Here is a 27028-nt window from a genome sequence, read left to right as displayed (position 1 = left end):
GGACATTAATGAAACACGTATACATGCTCCCTACCTTAAAGTAGAGAGTCTTGACTCCTTCATTCTCTCCAAAGATAAAATAGAGCCATGGCCAAGACATTAAGGCAAGTGCTTTAAGCACAAAAGCAAAGTCTACAAAGCATTGTGACCATTCTGAACCAAGCAGAAGCTACATCCAAATAAAAATCATTTCAAAATGCTAAAAAGTGTTAAGAAAATCATTGTGTATGGTTCATAAGACATAATCTAGAGGTTAATTCTAACTGTAATGAGCTACAAAGAAGGTTAGTTTTAATTTTTGGCACAAGTACTATAGCATTAAGATACAAGTCAAGACTGGGGCAAGAGCCTACAACACAATGGTAATATTGTGAGCCTCTTATCTGGGAGATCTTGGGTTCAAATCTACTCGAGCTTAATAAATAATAGTACATAATAATAATTAATCTTGGCTTCGGCTTCTTACCAATTCAAAAGTAAATAAATCTATTTTTTTTAAAAACGATACAAGTCAAGAATGAACCATTTTTTATTTTTGTAATTATCTTATTTTATAACAATTGATAGGAAAACTAAGAATTGAAACTACATGCATGGCCTATTTGAAGTTGACAAGAGCAAGCAAACTGCAGATTTCTTGGTTAAGATCCATATCAGAAGATTGGAAATGGAAAGGAATGTGGAAATTGCTTAGTGCTGCATTCATTTGGTCCCTTAGACTGCTGTGGTCTCGTGGACATCATCAAAATCATTCATTAATTCATTCTAAGGCATATGAATTGGATTAGATCAAAAATAATGATTCAACATAGAGCGAATTTTGTTTTTAAACATAAATTTACTGATATACTAATTTTGAATGTTGTGCCTATGTTTGAATGTGAAGTTGTGTTTAGCAGCCCCTACAGGTATCACAAGAAATTTGTGAACTACCTAAGGACCAAAAAGTAACACTTATGCAAAGGTAGACAATGCTTTTGTTAGCATGATTGTTGATGGTATTCCTTTGGGGGAGTATCCTAAGCATTGCTGGAACATTTGGGAGATTAACATGTTGCATTAATGATTGTGTTTGTCATTGATGTCAACATAGTATTGTTTCTGTACAAACTGCGAGAATAGTAGACAAAGAACGAGGTCGTACGGATCAAGAATTGATGATGAGGTCGAGCGAAGTTGAGGATATGTTCTACAGTGTGTCCTAATGACATGGAAAAGTGCGAGTACAGGAAGTCGAAGACATGTAAAGTTATTTGTGATTTGTAGAAGACAATGTGCAGACAGAGTACCTGAGAAGTGGTTTCCGGTGTTCGGATTGTATCTCCTAACAAGGATAGAATTGTGATGAACGAAGTTAGTCGGTGACAGTAGACAGCTTGATGATGACGTCAGCAAGTGCGCGAGGTCCGAGGTCGCACGTGTGAAAAGTTGTAAAGACTATGAGCCGACAGTGTTTTGTGATTGTGAAAAGATTTAATGAATTGTATTATCTTATTGAAGTCCTATTGTAATTAATTGGGAAAGTCTCAAGGCCAACTCAATGAATTATTTTGAGGATATGGTGCAAAGGAAAGTTATTTTTCTTGTGGTGCTATATGTGTATATGGGATGTAAGTGTGAATTGTGGAAGTAATATGCGTAGTTGGTAAATGCGAGTAAGCGATCAAAGGGATCATGTGAATGCGAAGTTGGAGATTTGGTATTGAGATCTGAAAGGTATTTTGGTGCAATATTGGCATACTAAGAGAACAGAGCAAGAGTTCAAGTTCCTGAGATCAGTTACATTTCTATTATTCTGAAAAGAATAATACAGAGGCCAGTTGGAGAGTGAGTTTGGTGGTCTTGCCTTTCAAGCTGTTTGGACAGTGGGTCCTTCTATCTTCTACAACTCCTAACAGGGTTGGCACAACTCCTAACAAGGTTGGAATCTCCTAACAGGGATTCAAAGTCTCCTAACAAGGCCTGATATGTGGTGAATGTATTTCATTGACTCCTAACAGGATCCATCCTCTTATAAGGAACTTATCTATTATTACATCATTTTGTGGGTACCATCCCCACCAGGGTTTTCCCTCTGATCAAGGGTTTTCCTAGTTAACATATCTGGTGTTATTGTGTATGTGTATCTTCTTATGGTTGCTGATTATATTGATCACATGTTTAAGGTTTAATAAGGTTGATAAAAGTTATATTGATCTGATAACTGATTCACCCCTCCCCCCCCAATTATCTCAGTGGACTTTACTTTCTAACAGCTTCATGGTAAATTCATACAACAGCAAGAAAGACCATTCTAAGTTCCTAAATCTTCAAGTAACAAAAACATTAAGTGGAACCACCAAGATCACTTCTATTGTGAGAAAGAAAAAGAATGTTGATATGGTTCCTTTATGTTCAAGCGCATTCATATTCAAACTAATTCTAACAGTTAAAGATAGAGGTATTCGGATCTTGATCAGAATGGTACGAAGCAAGGTGACAGCCATGTTATTCATTGAAAGGAGCATATCTCTTGTTTTGAGCCGTAATGGTTTTTGGAAGTAAGTACCAAATATGTTATGCATGACCATGCAATGAATACAAGATTGATTGTTGCCAAAGCCAATGACTGAAAGAGTTTTGCATTCCAATAATTAATAGCACTTTGGTCAAGATCCAAGCAAAATACAAAATAGATCAAATACCAATCAATCTCCAAACAAAGATGATCAAAAGATTTGGCACACAATGAAATATCGGTGTGACATTTCCAACACCAAAATAGGGTGGCGCTGATCCTCTGAAACTACGAAAAGCAAAACAAGGAGGATCTTCCACCTCCAAAACTGTGCACGAATTTCCTTAGCCTTCAACCTTCCAAAATACAAAGAAAGGTCAAATAAATCCATGATGATTTACAATGCCCCACCATCCCATATATAGGCCACCAAGTGTCTCAAAAGTAATATGGCATAGACTGACAATATTTTATTAATTTATTGATTGGGCCACCCGTTATTTATTAATTAAAGGTCCTTTATTATATTATTTAAATTTTGGGATCACTTAATTAATTTAATTAAGTTACTAAATTAAAAATTTGGGGATGTCACATCCTATAACTTCAAGAGACTAGGTGTGCATGCCAAAATCAGATTCAGTCTGGTTTATCATAATCAATCCATCCTGCAACCAAATCCTTAAGTGAGGGTTTCAATTCAGATTGAATATTTGAGTTATGCCTAAACTATCAAAGCAAAATTTGTAAAATATTTTCCAAGTTTGTCTCCCTTGTTCTCTTATAGAAAACTCCTATTTCCTATAATTGTAAATCTGTCCTGCCATTCATTGATAGACTGCTCTATTTTACCTCTTCACACATTTGGATATCTTTGCAAATCATCTTGCCTCTACTTCTGAATGCCCCTTCTCTATTTCATAGTATATGCTTGTGTTACTTTTGCTTATGGATGTTGCATTGTGAATAATTTTTTTCCTTTTCAATATCTTGTAATCCCTAACCTATATATGAGTCTTTGAGGATAGATTACTGCATCGTCTTAAAATGGAAGCACTTCCATGTTAAGAGCGTTCAGCCCTCTGAGTAAGTGGTCTAGGGTCATGTCAAGCGCCTTGAATGGGTCTTTGCATGGATCCGATTGTTCCCCCCTGTTCTACTTCTCTCTTCCTGTTTCCAGCCTCTTTCTGACAACGTTCTCTGTGAAATTGAAGACTTTGACTTTTTGGGTCAAGGACAACCTCGACCCTAACCTAGGGCAGGGTTGACCTCGTCCCTGAACCCAGGTCCAATTTTCAAGTTCCGAGAGTTTTGGGATATCGGACTTCGGAGAGTTTCATTTTTCCACTTTCGAGTCGGTTGTTTCCGGTTTCGGAATGGTACTCTTAAATTACATTTAATCTAGGTCCATTTCTAGGGGTTAAGGTTAATTGGGATTTAATTCTCCAATGTCGGCCTTCTCTAGAAGTTTGTGCCCTAGATCTCTATATAAGGAAGCTTTCTTCCCTCATTTTGATATCCACTTACTATGAAGTTTCCATGTACTATCTACTTTTCATGAGGAGACGATTCGGAGATAACTTTTTACAATCAAGCATCCGCATTCTACCATTCAAGCATTCAAGTCTTTGAAAGGATTTGGTTCAAGCATTCAAGATTCATCATTCAAAACCCTAGATCTAACCATCATGGTGGTGTGATCTTCCTTCAAGATCCTTTGTTCATCTTCTAGATCTATTCATTCTTCTCTCAAGGTGGATTCCAAGCATACAATTATGGAGGTTTTGATTTCCATTTGCTAATGTTATGTTCAAGCTTTCATATCAACATAGTTGTTTACATTTCAAATACAACTGCATATCTATTGAATATCATAGCTTCATTGTTAGATTTAATTGTATTTGCTATCATTTTCTATTTCAATTCCATTATTAAGGTTGATTCCAAACGAGGTTTGACCAAGGCAAACCACTCATCCAAACAAGAAAACCATTTTTCTTGCAGGTACAAGTACAAGACAGCGAATTAAAGTGCAGATTTGAATACCCTTTTCACCGAATTTGCAAGATCCGTGAACAGAATTTTCGTCAACGCTGTGCAGGTCAAGGTTGACTTTTTGGGGTAAAATTATGCCCCGGAGTAAGATTGTGTGCCTTGCTATCTGGGTCAAGGTCGACCTATCCTCAAAAAGACATAAATTTTCTAAATTTTCTCCATCTCGACATTTCCAATCCAAAGTAAGTTGTAGAATTCCTCGAAACTATACACAGACATCAGAAATCAGCATTTTACAGATTCACCATATTTTGAGGTTAGTATTTGTCTTTTATTCATTCAAGGTTTCAAGTACTTATTTTCTATAGTAGATTATAGGATTTCCTCCTTTCTTCATATTCTCCATTATTTGATTCATTTGTGCATTGATCACTTCCTTGTGGCTTATCAATTTGGATCATTCCTTTTGAGAATTTGGGTTAAGGATAGATCTTATATTCCCCCTCTTACATCATATATCATACCCCATTCATTTTTATACTATTCACTTTTCTTCTATTCAATTACAATAGAGATCAGTGTATATTTTTGGGGTTTTGTGTTAATGACTTGTGCAACGACAGGCAAGGAGAAGCACATTCTTATATTGGTGCATCACCTTTTTCCCTTTTATGCAATCCTTCTTCCATTTCCCTCTGATAGTTGTTAGAATAGGTCTAGAAGTAGGCCTTTATAGTGTTGGGTTGATTCAACACTGCACCATGATTGGAAAGGAAGTCGACCGTCTCCAAAAACTCAACCTCACTCGTCAAGGTCCCACACTTGGAGGTTGTTTCCATGTTTCACAAGGTTTCTTGGGGTCAAACGCCAAGCAAGGGTGCAAACATTTGTGACAATGGGGACTAAAGAAGTTGATTGTGTGTTGCTCAAAAGGTCTAAGATAATATTCCCCTTCAAAGATAATAGAAGAGTAAGTGTTTCATCTCATGTTATGGGAGCTTTCCCTGGAATTTAAGTTCTCAAATGTAAATCCTCGTGTCTTGTATTTTGTAGTGTGTGTTACTCTCGAATTCCTTTCAAATGCAGTTTAAATGTCTAAAACAGAATGTAACATGAAGAACTAAAACAAAAACATGAATTGGTATAGCTTTAAACCAATAAGATGTCCACCAAAAGTAGCTTCCTACCACTAATATAAAGCATCTTCTGCTATTATGAGATCTTTCTTGCTATTTATTAAAAGTATGGGAAATTACTGAGAAAGTACCCCTAAGTATTTCTCCTGTCATTGGAGATCAATATGTATTGTGGTGGTAAGACAACTAATAATAACTGAGAAGCTCAGGACACAGATATTTTAAGGATAGCCAGAAGTTTTAGTTGGACACATCTGTACTTGAAGAACTGAGAGAAATGAAGCTTTCTACGAACTAAACAAGTTTATCATCAACAAGATAACAGAAAGAAAATGTGGCCAACAGAAAAATACCAAGGGGGGGGGGAGCTTGAGAATTAGTTCATACAGTATATTTATCTCTGCTAGTATTAGCTGAACTGTCTTCTAGTAATTTTGACAGTTGCCATGCAGAAGCAAGAAGTTGTCCATAACTGTGATTTTCCTGAGCAGCTGTTACTGCCAATCTTTTATGTGCTCCACAACCCATCCTCAATGCAGCTCTAATTACCTCCATGATATTATCAAGTTCCTCTCTAGCAAAACCTGAGTTCAAAACAATCATAAACATTCCTGTTAACTACTATTAACAGACTTTTGAAAAAAGCTCAAAATTTGAACAAAATTATGATCATAAGAAAATATCTTGTTGCTGCAAAGTACTGATACAACTGGAAACAAATATAACAAAGATTCTTCAGACCCTGTATTAAACTATTGTTAATTCCTGATAACCTGACAACATAAATATTCTGATTTATCAGATCAATCTGAACCAAATGCATGAATAACAATCATTATACTTCCTCTAGGAATAATTGGCAATTTTCTATGGGTCTTATTAGACCTATGATTTAGTTGCCGTTTTAGTGAAAGGGTTCTAGTTGCATTATTAACTTCATATGCATTTATTAATGCACTCATCATATTGAATGCTGTCTGATGTTTCATTAGCAACAAATGGATTACCAGATTCATGGGATATATTCTCTCAAGGAGTAAGTGCTAGAGACAAACTTCCAAACTTCAATAGACTTAAAGGAGATTGTCTTCAAAAAGAATATAGGCAATTCAAGAAAGGAATGAAATTGAAAACTGGAGATGAAGAACTTCATGTTCTCATCACAAATTCCTGCAAAGGTAAGAAGAAGAAGGCTCGTCAAAGAAATGACAAAGTTAAGAGAAATTTGGACACTATAAAGAAAATTGCCCATAGAATACAAAGCAGCAAGTAAATTGTACAAACATTACTAAGAAAGAGGAAAATTATGATCTTGAGAAACGTGTATTGTATTCAGCACCATCAAATGAAGTATCAAGCAAAGCATGGGTAATTCATAGTGGATCATCTCGACACATTACAGGATACAAAGAAGTCCTAGACTCAATATCAGAAGAAGTTAATGACGAACTTACCATAGGTGATAATTCCACTCATCCTGTCAAAGGAATTGGGAACTGCACCTTGAAACTGAAGTCGGGCATTTCTCTTCATCTCAAAAAAGTACTCTATGTATCAGGAATCAAGAGGAATCTAATCTTTATTACAGCACTTGAAGATGATGGACATAAGGTTGCATTCATGGATGGTAAAGTAATGACCTGGTCTAAGAACTCTTCATTTAAGAAATCAAAGTTGATTGGTCAAAGAAAGGGATACTTGTATGAATTAAATATAGAACATATTCAAGCCTTAATCCATGAAGCTACTGATATAAACGAAGTGTGGCATAGAAGGTTAGGGCATCTAAACTTCAAAGCCTTATCGACTATGGAGAAGATGGTTACTAATTTACCTAAATCAAATAAAGATCATTCTAGCATATGCAAAGGATGTGCACTAGGTAAGAACACCAAAAGTCCATTTCAAATTAGCACTAGAAAATCTAACAATGTTTTAAAATTAGTCCACTCTTGGAGGATTTTTGTACTATATTTTTTATAGATGATTTCTCTAGGAAAACATGGATTTACTTCTTAAAATGTAAAAAATCAGAAAAAATCCTTAAGAGATTTAAAGAATTCAAAACCTTAACTAAAAACCTATTAGAACATAAAATTAAAACTCTTATGTCTGATAATGGAAGGGAATATACTTCAGATTTGTTTAAAGATTTTTGTAAAGAAGCAAGAATTAAGCGGGAGTATATTGTTCCTTATAATTCACAGAAAAATGTGGTAGCAGAAAGGATGAACGGGACAATTATAGAAGCGGAAAAGAGCTATGATACTTGATCAAAACTTACAATTTTATCTTTGGGCAAAAGCCTCATGTACTACTATCTATATTCAAAACAGAAGTTCTCACTCCCAACTTAGAGATAAAACTCCTAAAGAAGTCTTTTCTAAGGTTAAACCAAATATAAGTCATCCTAGGATATTTGGGTGCCCTGTATACATACATGTTCCAAAAGAAAAGAGAACTAAGTTAGAACCCTCCAGAAGGAAAGGTATTTTTGTCGGGTATAGTGAAACCTCTAAAGCATATAGAATTTACATACTTGGTCAAAAGAAAATTGAACTTAGTAGAGATGTTATCTTTGAAGAAGAGCTTGCATTCAATAGAGCCTTAAGTTTTGGAGACCCCTCTCATACACTTAGTTCTAAAGAAAATCATGATCCTTGAGATTCAAAGCAAGAACATTGAAGAAATCGAAGGTGAGATTCAAAACCTTAATCTTGAGGAAATTCAAAATCTAAGAAAAGACCACTTTGGGCTATAAAGACTATATAGAAAGCATAAGACTTCGCTGCACCATCTAAAACCTTCAGAGAGAGAAAAAGGCCGAAAAGGTTCTCTAGCTATACAACAAACATGAGTGACTTATCTAAATGAGAACCAACAAATGTTTCAAATGCTATCAAACATACAGCTTGGAAGGATGCCATGACAGAAAAATACCAATCCATTATTAAGAATGATATTTGGAAAATTGTTCCAAGGCCTAAGGGAAAATCTGTTGTTTCTTCTAAGTGGATATTTTAGATCAAGCATGCTACTAACAGTAGCATTGAAAAATATAAGGCCAGATTCATAACCAGAGGATTCTCTCAGAAGGAGAGAATTGATTATGAAGAAACCTTTGCTCCAGTTGCCAAATACACCTCTGTAAGAGCAGTCCTAGCTATTGCAACATCGAAGGAATGGAAAGTACATCAGATGGATGTGAAAGCAACATTTTTAAATGGAAAGATTACAGAAGAGATATATTTGGAACAACTTGAAAGATTTGAATCTCATAATCTTAAAGTCTTTGTTTGCAGACTCAACAAAGCTCTCTATGGGCGTAAACAGGCTCCAAGGGCATGGTATGAAAGAATCCATACATATCTCACCAGTTTAGGATTCTCTAAGCATGAAGTTGATCCAAATCTCTATTATAAAAAGGATAAAAATGATATGGTAATTTTGATACTATATGTTGATGATTTACCAATAATAGGTGATGATCATTTTATAGATCAATGCAAGAAAGATCTAATCAGAGAATTTGATATGAAAGATTTAGGACTCCTTCAATACTTCCTAGGACTCAAAGTATGGCAAAACTCTGACAGCATCATACTTAATCAAGAAAAGTATACATTAGACATCTTGAAGAGATTTGGAATGTGGAACTACAGACCTATGTCTTCTCCAATGGAGACTAATCTACACAAACTTAAGGAAGCAGGAACAAAATCACCCTCCATAAATTCTACTCTTTACAGACAAATGATTGGATCTCTTATGTACTTCATAAATACAAGACTTGATATTTGCTATGTTGTTAATGCCTTAAGTCAATTTATGTGTGAGCAAAAGGAGATTAACCTGGTTGCAGTCAAACACATTATGAGATACTTACAAAGCACTCTTAACCTTGGGCTTAAGTATAAGAAAGTTGACTTGAACTTACATTGATTCACAAACTCAGATTGGGCTGGAAGTGTTACTGATAAGAAAAGCACTTCAGGATGTTGTTTCATTTTAGGCTCGACAATGATATCATGGATATGCAGAAAGCAGTCATCAGTAGCACAGAGTTCCACAGAAGCTTAATACATTGTAGCTGCAATGGCTTCTCCGGAAGCAATTTGGCTTAGAAAGTTACTTATGGGACTATTTGATCAACCCATGAATCCCACTATCATTCACTGTGATAATCAAAGTTCTATCAAGCTTTCTGTGAATCCAGCTTTTCATGACAAATCCAAGCATATTGAAATTCCTTACCACTATGTAAGAGATATGGTAGACAGGAAGACTGTCAAGTTATAATACATTTGCACTACAGATCAGACAATAGATATTCTTACCAAACCTCTCTCTCGAGTGAAGATAGATCACTTCAAAAAAGGACTTGGTATGGTTGAATTATAATACATTCGTATTCTTTAAATTATTATTGAAATAATTTTGTGTTAAAATTATTATTGTCAGGCTATTGACTGTCATGGACTTCACCATTTGTATTCATTATCTAAGAGGTGATGATCTCTGAGATAATGAACACTTGTGTAAAAGACATTATGAGAGATGATGATCTCTACGATAATGTACTAAATAGTAGAGAACTACTGACAAATCTGGATGAGTTCAAGATCACATTGTGATGTAGACATTTCTATGCCTATGAGTCACAACTTGGATAAAGGAAGAATTTAATCATTCTCCGAATTTTATCTTGCGTACTAGCAGATTTTAACTCAGGATCATATTGTGATATAGGCCTGTCAATGCCTATGAGTCACAAGAATTTAATCACACTCTGGATTTTATCCTATATATTGCATTCCATGTAATATTGTTATCACAAGTATAAGTGATAAGTCATATTACAGGTATAGTAATATGACAAAGTATCATGTGAACAATGATAACACATGCTTGGAAGATTCAGATAGATGTATTATCTCTCATTTATATTATCATGTTAAGAGGGAGTGTTATTCCTGATAACTTGACAATATAAATATTCTGATTTATCAGATCAGTCTGAACCAGATGCATGAATAACCTTATGATATGGACCTAGAATCATTATAATTCCTCTTGGAATAATCGGCAATTTTCTATGGGTCTTATTAGACCCTTATTGACTAATATGGTTAGTTATCCACTAACCATTAGTCAAAATAGAATGGGTGCCAATTTTGAGGAAGGGACATGATTTAGAAAAGGCCGACCTAGGAAGGGGTGTGCTTGTTGAAAGGTCAAGTCCCTTGGGTTATGTATAAGATAGGGGTGTGTTTGTAGATAGAAGGCACACAATTATTACACAAGTCTGCTCCTTCTAGCATTCAGCCCTAGGTGATCTACTTGCAGAATTAATAACGAATTCAGAACTTACATTCAGGATCGATCATATTCAGTCCATAATATCTGAAGGTTAGTCTCAGCAAATTATAAGTACTTCATCAGCACTCTAATTATCAGAATTTGCAGAAACTTTACAACTATGTCCATAAGCAGATTTCTCGTACAGACAAACAAGGCCATAAAAGGAATGAAAGGCAGAACTGCGAGCAAAATCAAGTCAACCATTTAACAAGTAAGAACAAAATGAAAGAAGAAAACGTTATGCATTTATGATAAATACATATCGGCTCCCATGCACATCGTAGCAAAGTCTAGCAGTGTTTCCTACGGAAACACTCCATTATCAAAACAGACCACCAAAATTGGAAAAAAAAAATCATCATATATTACATGACTGAACAAGAAGCAAAGTGTGTAAGCAAGTTACAAGGCTTTGAAATAAAAAAATGGTATAAGAAAAACATAAATGATCTTGTAACAGAAAACTTTTTCTGACAAGGTATTACAAATTATCAATATCTGTGGCAAAAATAGATGCATTTGACACACAACATCTGCAACACATTTTAACATGTATCCACTGGAATGTTGCTATTTAAAACACTTTATAGTTATGACACTCCTTATTCATTTAGCCATAAACCCATAAAATCCAGTCGGCGGATGTTTTTGGAGAAAGCTAGCACATTTTGAAGCACCTAAATTAGAACCAGGAGCAACAATCAGAAGTGTGAGATATAGTCTTCTTGAGATTATAACCTTGTAAGAAACAGATTCCCAAAGTTAAAGCAATGGATTAACTAAGGCCTGGAAGCTAAGGGCCTTACAAAGTCCTAGCAATCATGGAGCCTGTTGCAGAAAATCTTGAGTCAGCTGCAAAGTAAAGAAACCATAATAGCTTTCAAAGTCTCATACTTACAGAAAAAGATAAGTAAAAAGATTTTCAAATTCCTTCCCCTTGCGCAGATGATGCATAAAATGCTCTGATAACTGAAAAGCTTGTTTTGCCAGCTTGAGGAAAGAAAAGCTAAGTGACTAAGCAACAGCTGACATGCCTCAAGGAAAATTTCAGAAGAATTCGACTACTTAATTGGTGTGGAATATTACTTTTGAGAGTGAATATAAAAAGCAGCATCGGTTGCAGTCATCCCACTCTCAATAATTCAACTGCTTTGTCGACAACAGCATATCGCTAAGTGAAATATTTTTGCCTTTCTGCTCCAGTTACTCTTAGCTCTGATTAAGACCCGTGTTTTAAATGCTGCGTGAACTTTTCTGAGGATTAGAGGTTTAAGGTTTTACTCTTTTGTGATACAAAGTTTATATTGAGAGGATTAGATAAGATTATAAAAATGGTAGAAACAAATTATGCTAAATTTGACGAGTGTTCACCATGAGACATTTAAACTGAATAGAATAGGGTAATATGCGAAACGAAAAAGTTATGACAGAAAAAACAACTTTAGCAATAGAAAGGATTGTAACATATTTTGAAAAGTGTTATATAAGAGTTGCTAGATAAATGCATTTTCGCTGTCACTTGCCATGGTAACCTATGTAAGTTTGAGTGGAATAATGTCACTCGCGTTAAATTTTTCCTAGTGTAAGGCATAATTCCATACTTATCCTGTCATTGGTGGACTGGAAACGATTGCTTTGCTGCTTCTACTTCAGCTGATTTCAACATACGTTAAGGCTATATTGTAATGACTATGGAGTTTACTGCACGTCTTTTATAATCTTAATAATTTTAAAAGATTGTCTGCATATGTTACTGCAGGCCACCATGCAAAGCACGGCTTTATCTATGGATTTAAGTAACAGGGAATTGACCTTACTTTCGATTATTTCTCTATATTGAAAACCCTACAGAGAAACAAAAATATTTTCCTAAGAAACAGACAAATCCTTTAACTGACTTTTATGCATTTCACTCTCTCTTTTTTGACAGTAATGATCAGCTGCATGGAACCCGAAGATACAAGAAAATTTGTAAAATGCGTACTGTAACAGATAAATTCTTACAAGCTACCTTAACCAGAAGGCTGAACATACAGAAGGCTTGAGCGCTTCTCCTCGCGGCTACATGAAAGATGAGAGAGAGAGAGAGAGAGAGAGAGAGAGATGTATTCTTACGTGTTTCCAAATTTAAGTCATTCCTCGTCTGTACTTCGTTGCTGTTTTAAACGGCTCGAATCCGAGAAGTTGTGGGGAATACAGTTGAGTAGTTCTTTCGAGTAACTGAGTTATATTTCAAATAACCCGTCTTCTGACAATTTTTGAAAAGATGCGGTAAAAAAATACGGTAATCAAAGCTTTACGGTAATAAATTTGCTTTAAGCGTCTCCAAATTTAACCCATCGCTCATCTGTGATTACTCGGGGAAGGAGTGACACGGCGGATTCATTCCAGGCCTTCTCGGACGAAATCCATCATTTTCATATCTCGGTATTTAAAGCACTCCTTTTTTTAATGTTGGAGGCGGCGAAAGAATAAAGCATTAAATGTATAAATGTGGGAGGTGGTAATGTGGCATTCGTTGGGTGCTATTTCTAATTTTGTTTGAGTCAATTATTTTTCTCAATTTTTTAAAACTTAGTGCATATGTAATGTTTCTATGTCAAAAAAATTTATTCATTTTTTCTAAAACCAGCATTTGTATTAAAAGGAGGTGTAATGGTTAGACTTGTAGTAAAATATAAATTAAATAAATATTGTAATAATGTATGATATCGAGATCACTAATGATACAAGTTTTGTATATTTGAACATTCATTTAGCTCACTCTTGAAGTACTAAAGGATTTCATAGAATAATCTTACATGAAAAATTTATGCTCGAGAGTTAATTTATATTTTAACATTAATATCAAATCTTAATTTTAAAAATTAAAGGACAACCAAGAGTTAGGTTTAATAATAACCTCCTCTTAACAATTTTCTTGCTTCATTTATAATTAGGGTTGATGATGGTTGATCATTGTGAGATTTTTTTATTTTTGATAATGCATAATTTATAGTAATGCCTGATAAATTTTTACAATGTAGTTAAGTAAGAAATAAAACTTGTTATTAAGATAAATAATAGAACATTGCAAAAATAAATTCTTGAGGTCACTCTATCATAATCTCTAATTGTTTATATTTTAAAAAATATTTGATAAGAAGAAAAAAGTGTAATAACATCACTACAACATCTGGGTATTTGGTTGGGGGTTCAAAATTCTCCCTGTGTCTGTGTCTTGGTATTTGGTTGGGGTTCAAACTTCTCCCAACCAAATCTAATTCCAACCCTTCATTATTTTTGGTTTCACACAATTCTTTTGTAACGGGAAAATTTGCAAGAGGAGGAATTGATTTGATCAAATCAATTTTTAATTTTATTTCTATTTATTTTTTAGGGAGGCGGAGGAGAAATAGGCAACCTTACATCACTACAAGATTCATCGCAGAACAATCTCATCGATAGCATTCTAAAGAGTTCAAAAAATTGAAGGAAATGGTGTCATTTTTGCTAGACAAAAATAATTTTTCAAATCAAATTCCTAAAAGCATGGGCAAATTACCAAACTTGCAAAGCTTGTCTCTTTATCAAAATGGTTTGACAGGCCCATTACCACCAAAGATCGATAATTTATTAAAATTCAACACAATGGACATCTTTCAAAATTTCCTCAATGACATGCTGCCATATGATGCAGAGAGCACAACAAAAGTGTGCTTTATGGACCTTCCACAAAAATTCAAATTTATAGAACCAGCTCTACTTCTATACTCCTGAACCCTTATTATGTTCACAAACCTAATAGGCCTAATTAGGCTTGGATCACAAAGCAAGTACCAAGGAATGGGTGCATAGAGTCAGTCAAAAACTTCAAATATATTATTCCACTCAATGATTAGGTAGGGATTCACATGTATAATCTTTTCCAACCATTCAAATGAATGCAAGAATGTTGCAAATTTTAAGAACAATTTCTCAACGAGGGCAGAATTTAAAACCCTTAATCAATCATTAATAACTTCCATAAATGAAATAATTAAACCAATTTTTTTTGGAATATCCAATAACAATGAGTTAACAACATTTTCTCCAAGTCATATCCAAATCCAAGAAAGGAAATAAAAGTTATTGTAATTTCCTCAAAATTGTTCATATTATGACAGAATCTGACCAATCTTCACCAAAACGTTTATAACTTCTTCCAAATGTAATTACAATCATCAAAATGAAAACTAAATAAAAGGTAACTTATATACCTTTCTAAAAATATAAGTTCCAGGTTTCTATCATTCAAAATGAGTTCACATCAACCAAAACATCAAAAAAATTACAGGAAAAAATAACCAGAAAACTAAAATATACAACATCAAAATAAGTTTTCTTTCATTTCAAATCCCTCCTCCAACTTCTCCAAATTACAATTTCATATTTTTGAGATCAAATATATATAATTTTAAATCACATTAAACTCTCCAACCAACATACAACTACCCATTAACATCTTTAACCCAACTTTTAAAAAGTTGTCACTGAGTTGTAAAAGTTGTCATTGCAATTTTGGCAACTTTCGAACAACTTTTACAATTATTATCCAAATGACTTCAAACTTTCCATAAACCCTTAAAATATGATAGAGATGACTTGAAGACTCCAATTAAACTATTTCCACTCTATTTTGATACATCTGATTGGTTTTCTCGTACTTGACATGTTTCAGGACCTTATAAGTCACTAAGTTTTTAATGCCTTTTATAGCCTTACAAAATAATTTGAATGAACTCTAAATGGAATTTAGGTCCTTACATAATATTGAGACCATATTAAAAACAATATAAAATATCAGTTTATCCATGAGACATCCATTGAATAGGTGCCCCTACACCATACTCCTCAACTTTGAAAATTTTCGAAGTCCTCTTGGAAATGGAGTTTCAAAGATCTCTTCATCTTCACTTTTGGTCTTTCAATCCTTTTGCTTAAGAATATGAACCTATTAAGAACAAATTTATGTCCTCTCCAATCTGATTTCTTCATCACCTGCATTGAAATGAGCATAAGAAAAAATTCATGGGAAAAAATCAATTGATTAGTATCAATCACAAAATTTGCATCTTTCCTCTCAAATCTTCTTGGCAACTCTTCCCTTTTACCATCATTCTCATCATGAATATGATCACTCTACTATTTTCTCATTATTATCCTTTATCTTTGAAAATACTTCAACATCATTATTTTCAACAATCTCCATCTTCATGGAGTCTTCAATTGGTTCTACTTTCTTATTGGATTCAATCAACTCTTCCTCTTTTGTTTCTTCTATCCTTGCTTCTCTTTGTTCTTCCTTAAGTTCATTCTCTTTTTCCATATCTTTTTCAACTTCTTGAACCTCTAAAAAATTAAATTATTCATCTCCTTCACCATTTACAATTCTCTGCTCTAGGATTTTAAGAAGTGCCTCCAACTTCTTTGTATTCTCCTTCACTTCTTTTTCCAATCTTTCTATCTTCTCCTATATTTTCTCTTTTTCTTCCTTCTTCTTCTTTTTTGAATCCATACCCTAAAAATTACCGTGCATCAATTTCATAAATAAATCCATTTTCAATCAAGTCTTTTTTTACCATTCTTCTTCTTGTCTTTGATACCTCTCCTTAGGCCTTTTTCCTCTTTGCTCTCTTTGCCTAGTCTCTCGGTATCTAGGTTCCCTCTTCAACTTGTAAAAGACAAACACACACAACCACAAAATACCTTTTTTACAGACCTTCTAGGCTATGATACCACTTGATTAAGAGAGCACAACAAAAGTTTTCTTTATGGGTCTTCCACAAAATTTTAAAGTTATAGAACCAACTCCTCTCCAGCACTCCTCAACCCCTACTATGTTCATAGACCTAATAGGCCTAATTAGGCTTGGATTACAAAGCAAGTACCAAGGAATGGGTGCATAGAATCGGTCCAAAACTTCAAATATATTATTTCACTCAATTATTATGTAGGGATTCACATTTATAATCTTTTCCAACCATTCAGATGAATGCAAGAATGTCGTAACTTTTAAGAACAATTTCTCAACGAGGGTAGAATTTAAAACCCTTAATCAGTCATTAATAACTTCCATAAATGAAAGAATTAAACCAATCCTTTTTTTTGATATTCAATAATAGTGAGTTAAAAACATTTTCTCCAAGTTATAGCCAAATCCAAGCAAGAAAATAAAAGTTATTACAATTTCCTCAAAATTGTTCATATTATGACAGAATCTTACCAATCTTCACCAAAACATCCATAACTTCTTCCAAACATAATTAAAATCATAAAAACCAAAACCAAATAAAAGATAACTCATATACATTTCTGAAAATATAAGTTTCAGGTATGTATCATTCAAAATGAGTTTGAATCAACCAAAACATCAATAAAATTACACGAAAAATAACCATAAAACTGAAATATACAACATCAAAATAAGTTTTATTTCACTCCAAATCCTTCCTCCGGCTTCTCCAACTTACAATTTCATATTTTTGAGACCAAATATATATAGTTTGGAATCACATTAAACTCTCCAATCAATCTAAAACTACCCACTAACATAAGTTGTAAAAGTTGTCATTACAATTTTGGCAACTTTTGAACAACTTTTACAATTATTATCCAAATGACTTCAAAATGTCCATAATCCCTTAAAATATGATAGAGATGACTTTAAGACTCCAATTAAACTATTTCCACTCCATTCTGATACATTTTATTGTTTTTTTCATACTTGACATGTTTTTAGGACCTTGTAAGTCACTATGTTTTTAATGGCTTTTATAGCCTTACAAAATAATTTGAATGAACTCTAAATGGTATTTAGGTCCTTACATAACATTGAAACAATATTAAAGACAATGTAAAATATGATTTTATCCATGATACATCCATTGAATAGGTGCCCCTGCACCACTAAAGGACACCCACAAAGGGGACAACGTATAATACTTTCTTGCTCTTGAATTTTTTTTCACTAGAAGCTTACCAAAATCCTATGGAAGCGATTGCACTCAATTATTTCCTATCCTCAGATGTAAGAGGGAAATGATCATTATGTCCACTACATCAAGGTATTTATTGATTTGGCTCATGCATTCAATTGGGGTGTTGTAACACTTACCCTTGTAAGACTTTTGTTCGTTAAGCTTAGCTTATAAATATTTATTTATATACTTTAGTTGATAGGCTTATTGTGGGAGCTTTGCTCCTCGGAATGACATTTCTTATTGGAAAAGTTGTAAGATTTTTCTCGAATATTTGTTTTAGGAAACGAAAAAATATTTCAAATTTATTTCCTTGATTTTTTTAAAATTAACAAATGATTTCAAAAGAAAAATAACAACTTACCTTATTTTTTCCTAACTCTGATCCTTACTTTCTCTAAGACTTACCCAAATCTTTCTTTTTAAGAGAAATTAATCTCTATGTCATTCATTCAAGAATGCATAAAAGGAATTTGTAGAAAACTTTTGAACATATTAGAACTAATGAAGTATCATGAATGTGCTTCATCTAGTAGTTACAAATTTTTTGTAAAAAATAAATTATGTGCTATCATGGAGAGAATAGGGATTGTAATTGTCGTTTGGTTCTATTATTTGTAGATTTTTTTTTTTCCCTCTTTCTATTAAAAAAATTATTTGTAAGATTCTTTGTCATGTCTCCTTTCAAAATAATAAAAATTAATAAATTTTGCTAAGGCCGGCAGGGTCAAAAAGTAAAGTTTTGGGAAAAGGGCTAATTTTTGGAAGTCAATGGATTAATAAATGTCAAATACTATTTTAAAATGTCTTTAATGTCCCTCTTGGATGTGAGTTAGGGTTATGCACTCTTTTAAAGGGGTTTGGAGGCATTTTAGGCTCATTCTTGGACTTAATTTTTGCTCATTGCTTTGTTGTTCTTCAGAGGCTACTAAACATGTAGAGAAGGAGACCAAAAGATGGGATTATTCAGGTTTCTAGGAAGGCTAAGGATGGGAGTTTGAGGCTCTTCCATGTGAAATATCATGAGGAGTTTTCCTTTGTGCCAAACTATGCAGATTTGTGAGTTTTTCGGGTGTGTTGCATGTATGTTTTTGTAAGAATTTTGTGTTTCCGTTTGACCTTTTCATATCAGTTTGCGATGCTTATCTATTGAAGACATTTTTCTATTAAAATACAGTTGAATAATTTATTTGGGATGCGATCCTCCTTTTGTGTGATTTTTGGTAGTGATTTTTGGTGTTTTCAGGCTATTATAGTGTTATTTTGGAGCTCGATGAGCTTTGTGTTTTAACTCCATTTTTTAATCATTGTGTAAACTCTATGGTAGATATAAAAGTGTTATTTTAAAGGTTTTTGTGCTTCTAACTTCTTCTTCTTTTACAAATTCTTACATTCAAATTTATTAATATTATGTGGAGTTGTGGAGTTTTTGACATTGTTTCGAGTATACCCGATTTGGGAATTTCGGAGAAATTTGCACAATTATTTGAAATTATGGAACTATTGATTTAAAGATTTATTAAGAAGATTTAAATATGATGAAAAATTAGAAATGCGACACTTTAGTGGTATCAAAGCTAAGATCTTTCCATCCTAAGGGTTTGTATAAGTTTGCATGCAGTTGAGTGAAAGAGAAAACAAATATTTGTAGTGATAAAAGAATAAATAAATTTTGATCAAACCTTGAGTTGGAGATAAAAGTAAAAAATACAAGGAAGGAATAAGAATGGTTGAACCATATGAGATGGCAAAAAAATTATTCCAAGACATCCAGAACACTCAAAAGAAAATAGTGGATAGTTTGGTAGAAACTAGAGAAGCTCTACGGTTATTGACAGAAAAACTCCAAGGAGTTGTATCTACTAATGAGAGAGAGAGAAATTTAGAGGATCCAATAAATTTTAAACCCACACCCTCAAAATCAAAAATAAAAAATTATTTGCTTACCTGCATATGAGCTATCAATACCAAATCCATCCCTTAATCCTATGGAAGAGGTTATAGGAAACTTGATTGCATTAAGGGTTGCTTACAATAGCTTAGATGATAAATTTCTCAATTTGGTTCCCTTTAGAGAATATGTGGGCATGATGAACACTTTGATGCCTAAGAAATACTATAGCAGGGATCAGGACATAAGTGGAAGAGAACTCAAAAATAAAATAAGCAAATTTGCAGCACTTACATTTGATGGAACAAACAAAATTTATGCTAGAACATGGCTGCAAAAATTACAAACCTTCTTCAGTCTTAACCCCCCATGAAGGAGAATGATGTTGTTCAATTTTCAACTCTACACTTGGAAGATACAGCTTATGATTGGTGGTATCATGGAATGACTACTCAATGTCATGATCAGGTAAGTATATTTGATGAGTTTAGTTAAAGAGTAATAGATAGATTTGATCTCAATGATGATGAAGATTTTTTAAAGAATTTTCAAAGTTGAGACAAACCAAATCTATCAATGAGTATGTAGAAGAATTTCAAAAACAAGTTGGTATGGTACCAGATATGAGTGAAAAAGGGATTATTTATCTTTTTGTTGATGGTTTGGAAGATTTAGTTCAGGGTTTGGTTAAGGCTTTATCACCCTCAACCTTATAGGAAGCTATCAAAATAAGCTTACAACTTGAAACTTGTCTGCCTATGAAACCAGTCGCTAATCAAAAAACTCCAAATCTTTGGCAACATAAGGGAAATTTTTAGAAAAAGACTCTTTTGGCACCACCACCAATGAATGTGACAAATGCAGTAAAAAAGAAGGTAGATGAAGAGACTAAAAGTGAACTACAAAGAAAAAAGATTTGTTTCACTTGTAGAGAGCCATGGGTTCTAGGACACGGGTATTTGGGGAAGGTCAAGTGCACTATATTGAGGTTCCTCTAAAATCTGATTCAGATGAGCATTAGGAATTCCTTGACACTAAAGAGGAGGAAGAAGAAGTGAAAGAAAAAGAAATCAGCAAGGATGGCACTTTGGCAACATTATCAGGAGTCCCAAGATCCCATCCCTTTTGAATTCAAGGGGTACTAGTAGGGAAAAGATTGATAGTTCTTCTTGATAGTGGGGTGACTAACAACTTTATAGATGAGGGATTATTCATGAAGAGAGGGCTTAAAGTAGAAGATTTTGAGGGATTCAATGTTACTATAGTTTATGGATTCACTATGCCTTGCACCAGGGTGGTGAAAAAACTCATGATGACTTTAGAATATTTTGAGCTATGTGATGACTTCTATATTTTTGGCATTGGGGAAACATATCTTTTATTGGGTGTTCAATGGTTATATTGTATTAGAGGCTATTACATAAACCATCAACCTATGGAGTTCAAATTTCATTCTAATGGGAAATAAGTCTTTTTGAGAGGCTTTTCAAATGGAACGCCTAGGGTGGTCACTACAAAGAGGATGGAGAGGACTTTTCAAAGAGGACAACTAGCATGGGTAGTGAGAGTCATAATCCACCCAACAAGCTCTTTAAAGAATCAAGGTAATTTCCATTTTGAAATTCAAAATATTCTTGATAAACATAGTATAGTTTCAAATAATTTGCCTCTAGGATTACCACCAGATAGAGATTTTGATCATGTTATAGAGTTAGAATAGGGTGCCAAACCAATTATAGCTACTCCATACAGCCATTAAAGGGTTTATAAGGAGGAAATAGAAAAAACTATTAAGGAACTCTTGGACATGAGATTCATAAGGCCTAGTTCTGGTCCATTAGCATTAGTTGTGGTGCTTGTCAAGAAAAATTATGGTACAATGAGAATGTGTATAGACTACAGGACTCTAAACAAGAAGACCATAAAATAGGTATCACATACCACACATGGATGACCTCATCGATGAGTTACATGGTGTTGTATACTTTTCAAAAATTGAGTTAAGATCAGGTTACCATCAAATCCGCATGAAGAAGGAAGATGGGAAAAAGACTACTTTCACATGTCACTATGGGCACTTTGAATTTATTGTTATGTCATTTTGCCTCACTAATGCACCAAAAATATTCCAATCTTGTATGAATAAGGTATTCAACAAGCATCTTCAAAAAGAAAAAATGAGTGTTATTTGATGATATCTTGATTTATAGTAAAACATGGAAAGAACATCCAGAGCATATAGACATTATTTTGGGAATCTTGGAGCAACAATCCTTCTATGCTAAGTTATATAAATGTAATTTTGGTTTGACAGAGATCTTATATTTGGGAGATATTATAAGCTCTAAAGCAGTATAGGTTGATCAACAAAAAATCCAAGCAATATTGGATAGGCCCACCTACCAATCTTACACAGTCGAGAGGTTTCTACGAGTTGTGTAGCTACTATAGGATGTTTTAGAAAGGATTTTCTTATTTTGTTGCCCCCTTGACTAATTTGACAAAGAAAGGAGCCTTTATTCGGATACAAGTGGCACAAAAAACATTTGATAAGCTTAAGGAGGTAATGAGTTCATGCCCTATGTGTGCAATTCTATATTTCTTTTTGTCTTTTGTTGTTTAATGTGATGCTTTTGGAGAAGGTAAGGAGTTCTTCTAAATCAAAGGGGAAATTTGATAGCATTTGAGAGTAGAAAATTAAATCAATTAGAAAAATATTATTCCATCTATGACAAGGAAATGTTAGCAATAATGCATGCACTCTATAAGTTTAGATAATATTTGGTATGTGGGAGATTCATTGTAAAGACGGGTTGTAATAACCTCAAATTCTTCTTGAACCAAAGGGATTTAAATGATCGTCAACAAAAATGGGTGAGAAAATTTCAAGCTTATGATTTTGATATTGAATATGTAAAAGGAAAGAATAATGTAGTTATTGATTCTCTCTCAAGGAAGCCCATTTTGTGTTCCTTAACATCTATTTTCATTTATTGGTAAGTCTCCATAATTTCAAAATATGCTAAAGGTCCATTTGCTACCAAAATTTTGGATAAGTTAGTAGATGGTAATAGGTACAAGGTTGTGTTGGAAACTTACAATTGAAACAATTTTTTTTTCATTGATGTCAAATCTATGGATGAGACATATTGCTACTTAATCTAAATGTCATATCTATTTGATTGATGAAGAGGATTTGAGAAATTGTTCATAACTATAAAATCTAGAGGAAAGGTTGAAGTTATGAAAAGGAAGTTACATTGGTCATTTGATTAGATAGAATTTGATAAACCAAAGTAATTGTTTATGTCAAGAAAGCTAAGCCAAGCCGAATAAAAGTGTAAATAATAAGGAATGTCAAGTAATGCTAGTGTCAACCGAGCCATTGTGAGTGCCGAGAAAATTTAGTGTTAACTAAGCATTAGCATCGACCGAGCAAGTTAGTTGATGCCATTCCAGAAAGAGTTATAGCGACCAAGTATTTTAGTATTGATCGAGTATCAGAGTTTTAGTGATTGTCAAGTGAAAGTAAAAGAACAAGTTCAAAGAAATCATAAGATCAAGTCAACTCAGTTGATTTCTTGGGAGATATAAAATATGTTAAGTTGGATCATTAAATCAAGAAGGAGATCATAATAGATGGATTTCAAAGAAGTTTCTAGAGGATGATCAAGAAGATGGACAGATACATTGAATCGAGTTGAACCTAATTGTAAACCCTAAGATCTTCGATGGATGTAGAAAAGGGTAGAGCACAAAATATCTATTTAAAGAGGTACAGAGCTTAACAAATTATCAATCAAGGAGGAGTGCAAGTGTATACATAGGAAGGTTGATCAGAAGCACACAAGTGAGTGTGAATGGGAAGCTAAAGGAGAAAAGCTTGGCAATATGATACTGTTGTTGATAAGTAAAGTAGAGTAGAAGGCTTAAATGTTGATGAGAAGAGTGAACTAATTGCTTGAAGGGTGTCCAAGCAGATCAAGATTAGAGGTAACGATAGAAGACTTCTTAGTGAGCCAGTATAAGGACTGAATAGATATCTAAACCAGCAAGAGTGAGTTGTAATCACACAGATTTATCATTTTCTTTCTTATCATTGTAAATAGTTTGTATTGAAATCCTTTTAATAGAGATTGACCTAACAATCATTTGAAAACTTAACAGTTTGTGTAAATCCTTTTACTATGTGGCATTCTAAATGGAATGATCAAAGTCCTCTTACAAGGCCACTCCTAACAGGGTGATTAAATCCTCTAACTAGGTCACATTTAACAGTGTGTATTGTAACCTTTAACAGGGTTGGCTCCTAACAGAGCTCACTTCAAAAGAGTGAAAAAGAGTGACATGTTGCTGGTGGTTTTCCCCAAATTGAGTTTCTATGTTATATCCTAGTGTCAAAATTGTGATAAATGTCTTATGAATGTTTATACTTGATAATGTTTTCATTATGCAATGCAAGTTAAAGTTTATGATAGTTTTACAGTAGAGACCAAGCAACAACAGGATGAGCAAAATAGTTAAGTGTTTTATTTTTTAAGTGGTACATATAGACCTTGAGTAACTGATTCATCCCCCCCCCCCCTCTCAATTACTCTAAACATTTCTAACAATTGGTATCAGAGCTAGGTGCTTATAGAGAAAATTTTGAAGGTACTTAAAACTAAAGATGATGATGAACAAGAGAGATGTACCCAAGCTAAATAAAGATAATTTTCCTACATGGAAAACCCTAATGAAGCTACACATATCCAGTATTAGTGATGTTGCTATCAAATTTCTAGATAATTCATATGTAGAAGTGACAACTTCTCCCTTGACCATTGAACAACTAAAATAAAAGTTAGAACACAACCAAACAATGTTGGAGATAGCCTCAATCCTAAGCTATGTCAAGTTTAATGACCTAAAAGATTGCAATACTGTAAAGAAGATGTGGGACAGATTGAAGACCATATATGGAGGTGATGACAATATTCTAAGAGGTAAAGCAGAAAGCCTGAGAGGTAAGTTTGATGACATGGGAATGATGGAAGGTGAGAACATAGTACAATACTGCACAAGTTTTAAAGTGGTTGTTAATGCTATTCAAGGTGCAAATGGAGAAATCAAAGATGAAATAGTGATAAGCAAGGTATTAAGGACTCTACTCCCTACCTATGCCATTAAAGTCTTTGTAATTCAAGAACTGGGATGTACACCAGATAACAACTTGATCTTAGAAGGTGTAGTTGGTAGAATTACTACTTTTGAGATGTCTAATTTTGATAACTACACACTTGCTACCATTGAATCTACTTTCAAGTCACAATTGATTCTTGGTAAGAAGAAAGGAAAACATGTGAAGAGTGAAAGTGATAGTTTAGATGAGAAGATTTATGGACTTGAAGCCCTCATTACAAAATGGTTTGGAAGAGGAAGAGGTAAATACAAAGGTAAATTACCTATCATTTATTTTTCATGCAAAAAAGTTGGTCCTATTGTTGTTAGGTGTCCTAATAGAGAAGATAAGGATGAAAAGAAAGAAAGCAAGTGCAAAGGAAGAAGAGATGACAAAGACTACAAGAGAAGAAAGGATGATAAAAGTAAGAAATCTTGTTATATTGCTGAAGAAAAGGCTGATAATGAATCTAAGATTAATGTTGATGAAGTAATCTATGTTGGTATGAAAGAAGATTTTGATGAAGGTGAGAAAAATGCATTAATTTCTTATGTGAACAAAAGTGATAGATGGATAATTGATAGTGGATGTTCCAATCATATGATTGGTGATAAAGACAAATTTGAAGATATTGGTCCATACAATGGAAAATTTGTTAAATTTGGTAAGGATATCCCATGTGTTATAAACAATAAAGGAACTATTCAATTTTTCGACAAGATAAAATGTGACAATGTTTACTGGGTTGAAGGACTTAACTACAATTTGTTGAGTGTTTCACAACTAAACAAATCAGGTTGCAGAGTTGAATTTCACAATATAAAGGCCAATATACATGATGATTATGGTAAGCTAATTGGAACTAGTGAGCAGACAAGAGGTAACTTATTCTATCTAGACCTATCAAAAGAGACATGTATGTTTGCACAACAAGAAGATGTTTGGTTATGGCACAAAAGATTATGTCATGTGAATTTTGAAAATTTGGTGAATATAAGTAAGTTGAAGAAAGTAAGAGGATTTCTTAAATTAAAGAAGCATGTTCTTTTTAACCTATTCAATCAATTTCATTCTTTAATAAAAATAAAATATTTGACATGTGATAATATCTAAAAATCCTAATTTACTTCCATTTTTTCTTGTATATGAAAATTTAAAAAATTAGATTTGTTTCAATGTTTTTATTTCAACATTTGCCCCTTATTTCCATCTGGTTTTTATTATTTTATTAAGATGTAACAAAATTTAGCAACATTTTTTGTATAAAAATATCAATGACAAATCACTAGTAGTTGTAGGAACTTCCACTTCAAAGGAAATTTTTAAAAAAACTTGAGAACTACTTCATTTTATAATACATTCTTGTTACTAATTAATTTTACAATACACTTGTATTAGTAACTTATTTTACAATGCATTGTTGTTTCATAAAAATAGTTTCTAAAGAGTTTTAATATGGAAACTTTTCTAAATTTCAGATATCTTTCTTCCAAAATGGAACTTCCTATCAGCTCCTTGTTGCCCATACAAAAGCATGCGAGTGCTAGTAATAATGTTTGTAGCAGATAGGTACAAAGCTTAACCCAATTCAATTGTGTGGGAATCTTATCTTTCTCATTTTTCCAAGGGTTTTTTTGTATATACCTTACTCCTATGGAATATTGATGTCCTCTCTTTTAATTTGAGCCATATAACATAAAGAAGGTACAACCCACAAAAAAATAAAGGAAATCAATAAATTATTAGTTTCTAGCTAGAAATAATACTTATGCAACTGTGTAGTGCTATTAAAAACTTCCTCCTAACTAATAATATTAAAGAACTTTTGAGGTTTAAGCTTTCTTGAAAAGTTTTAATTTTTTGTTATTGATTAAATACTATTTATTTAGAGCCTCATTAGTTTCATGAGAAAATAGGAAGGAGAAAAATAATTTTGTGAAACAAAAATTAAATAAATTTAAAAGTTACAATTACATGAGATAATTCTCG

General features: G+C 33.3%; 1 protein-coding gene across 7 annotated transcripts in view; it reads right to left on the bottom strand.

Moving 5' to 3' along the window:
- Positions 1–13394, bottom strand: part of LOC149558715 (putative CoA ligase CCL8) — a 243734-nt gene extending 230340 nt beyond the window's left edge. For 3 of the 7 annotated variants that reach the window (XR_016365057.1, XR_016365059.1, XR_016365058.1), the window contains exons 1-2: positions 13105–13392; positions 6016–6212 (exon numbers count right to left, since the gene is read on the bottom strand). Coding sequence is in view for 4 of the 7 variants with exons in the window: in XM_089832815.1 (XP_089688941.1) it covers positions 6016–6183 (168 nt within the window). In the remaining 3 variants the exon portion in view is untranslated. Of the gene's footprint in view, positions 1–6015; positions 6213–13000 lie in introns of all 7 variants that reach the window. The other 4 variants (XM_089832815.1, XM_089832816.1, XM_089832817.1 and 1 more) reach the window with 2 other exon arrangements.
- Positions 13395–27028: the final 13634 nt, after the last annotated feature.

The sequence above is a fragment of the Cupressus sempervirens genome, chromosome 5 (assembly GCF_028749045.1).
Source record: "Cupressus sempervirens isolate cs-2001-9-10 chromosome 5, ASM2874904v1, whole genome shotgun sequence".
NCBI lineage: Eukaryota > Viridiplantae > Streptophyta > Pinopsida > Cupressales > Cupressaceae > Cupressus > Cupressus sempervirens.
The sequence above is the reverse complement of the archived record's forward strand: the minus strand, read 5'-3'. Positions and strand labels throughout refer to the sequence as shown.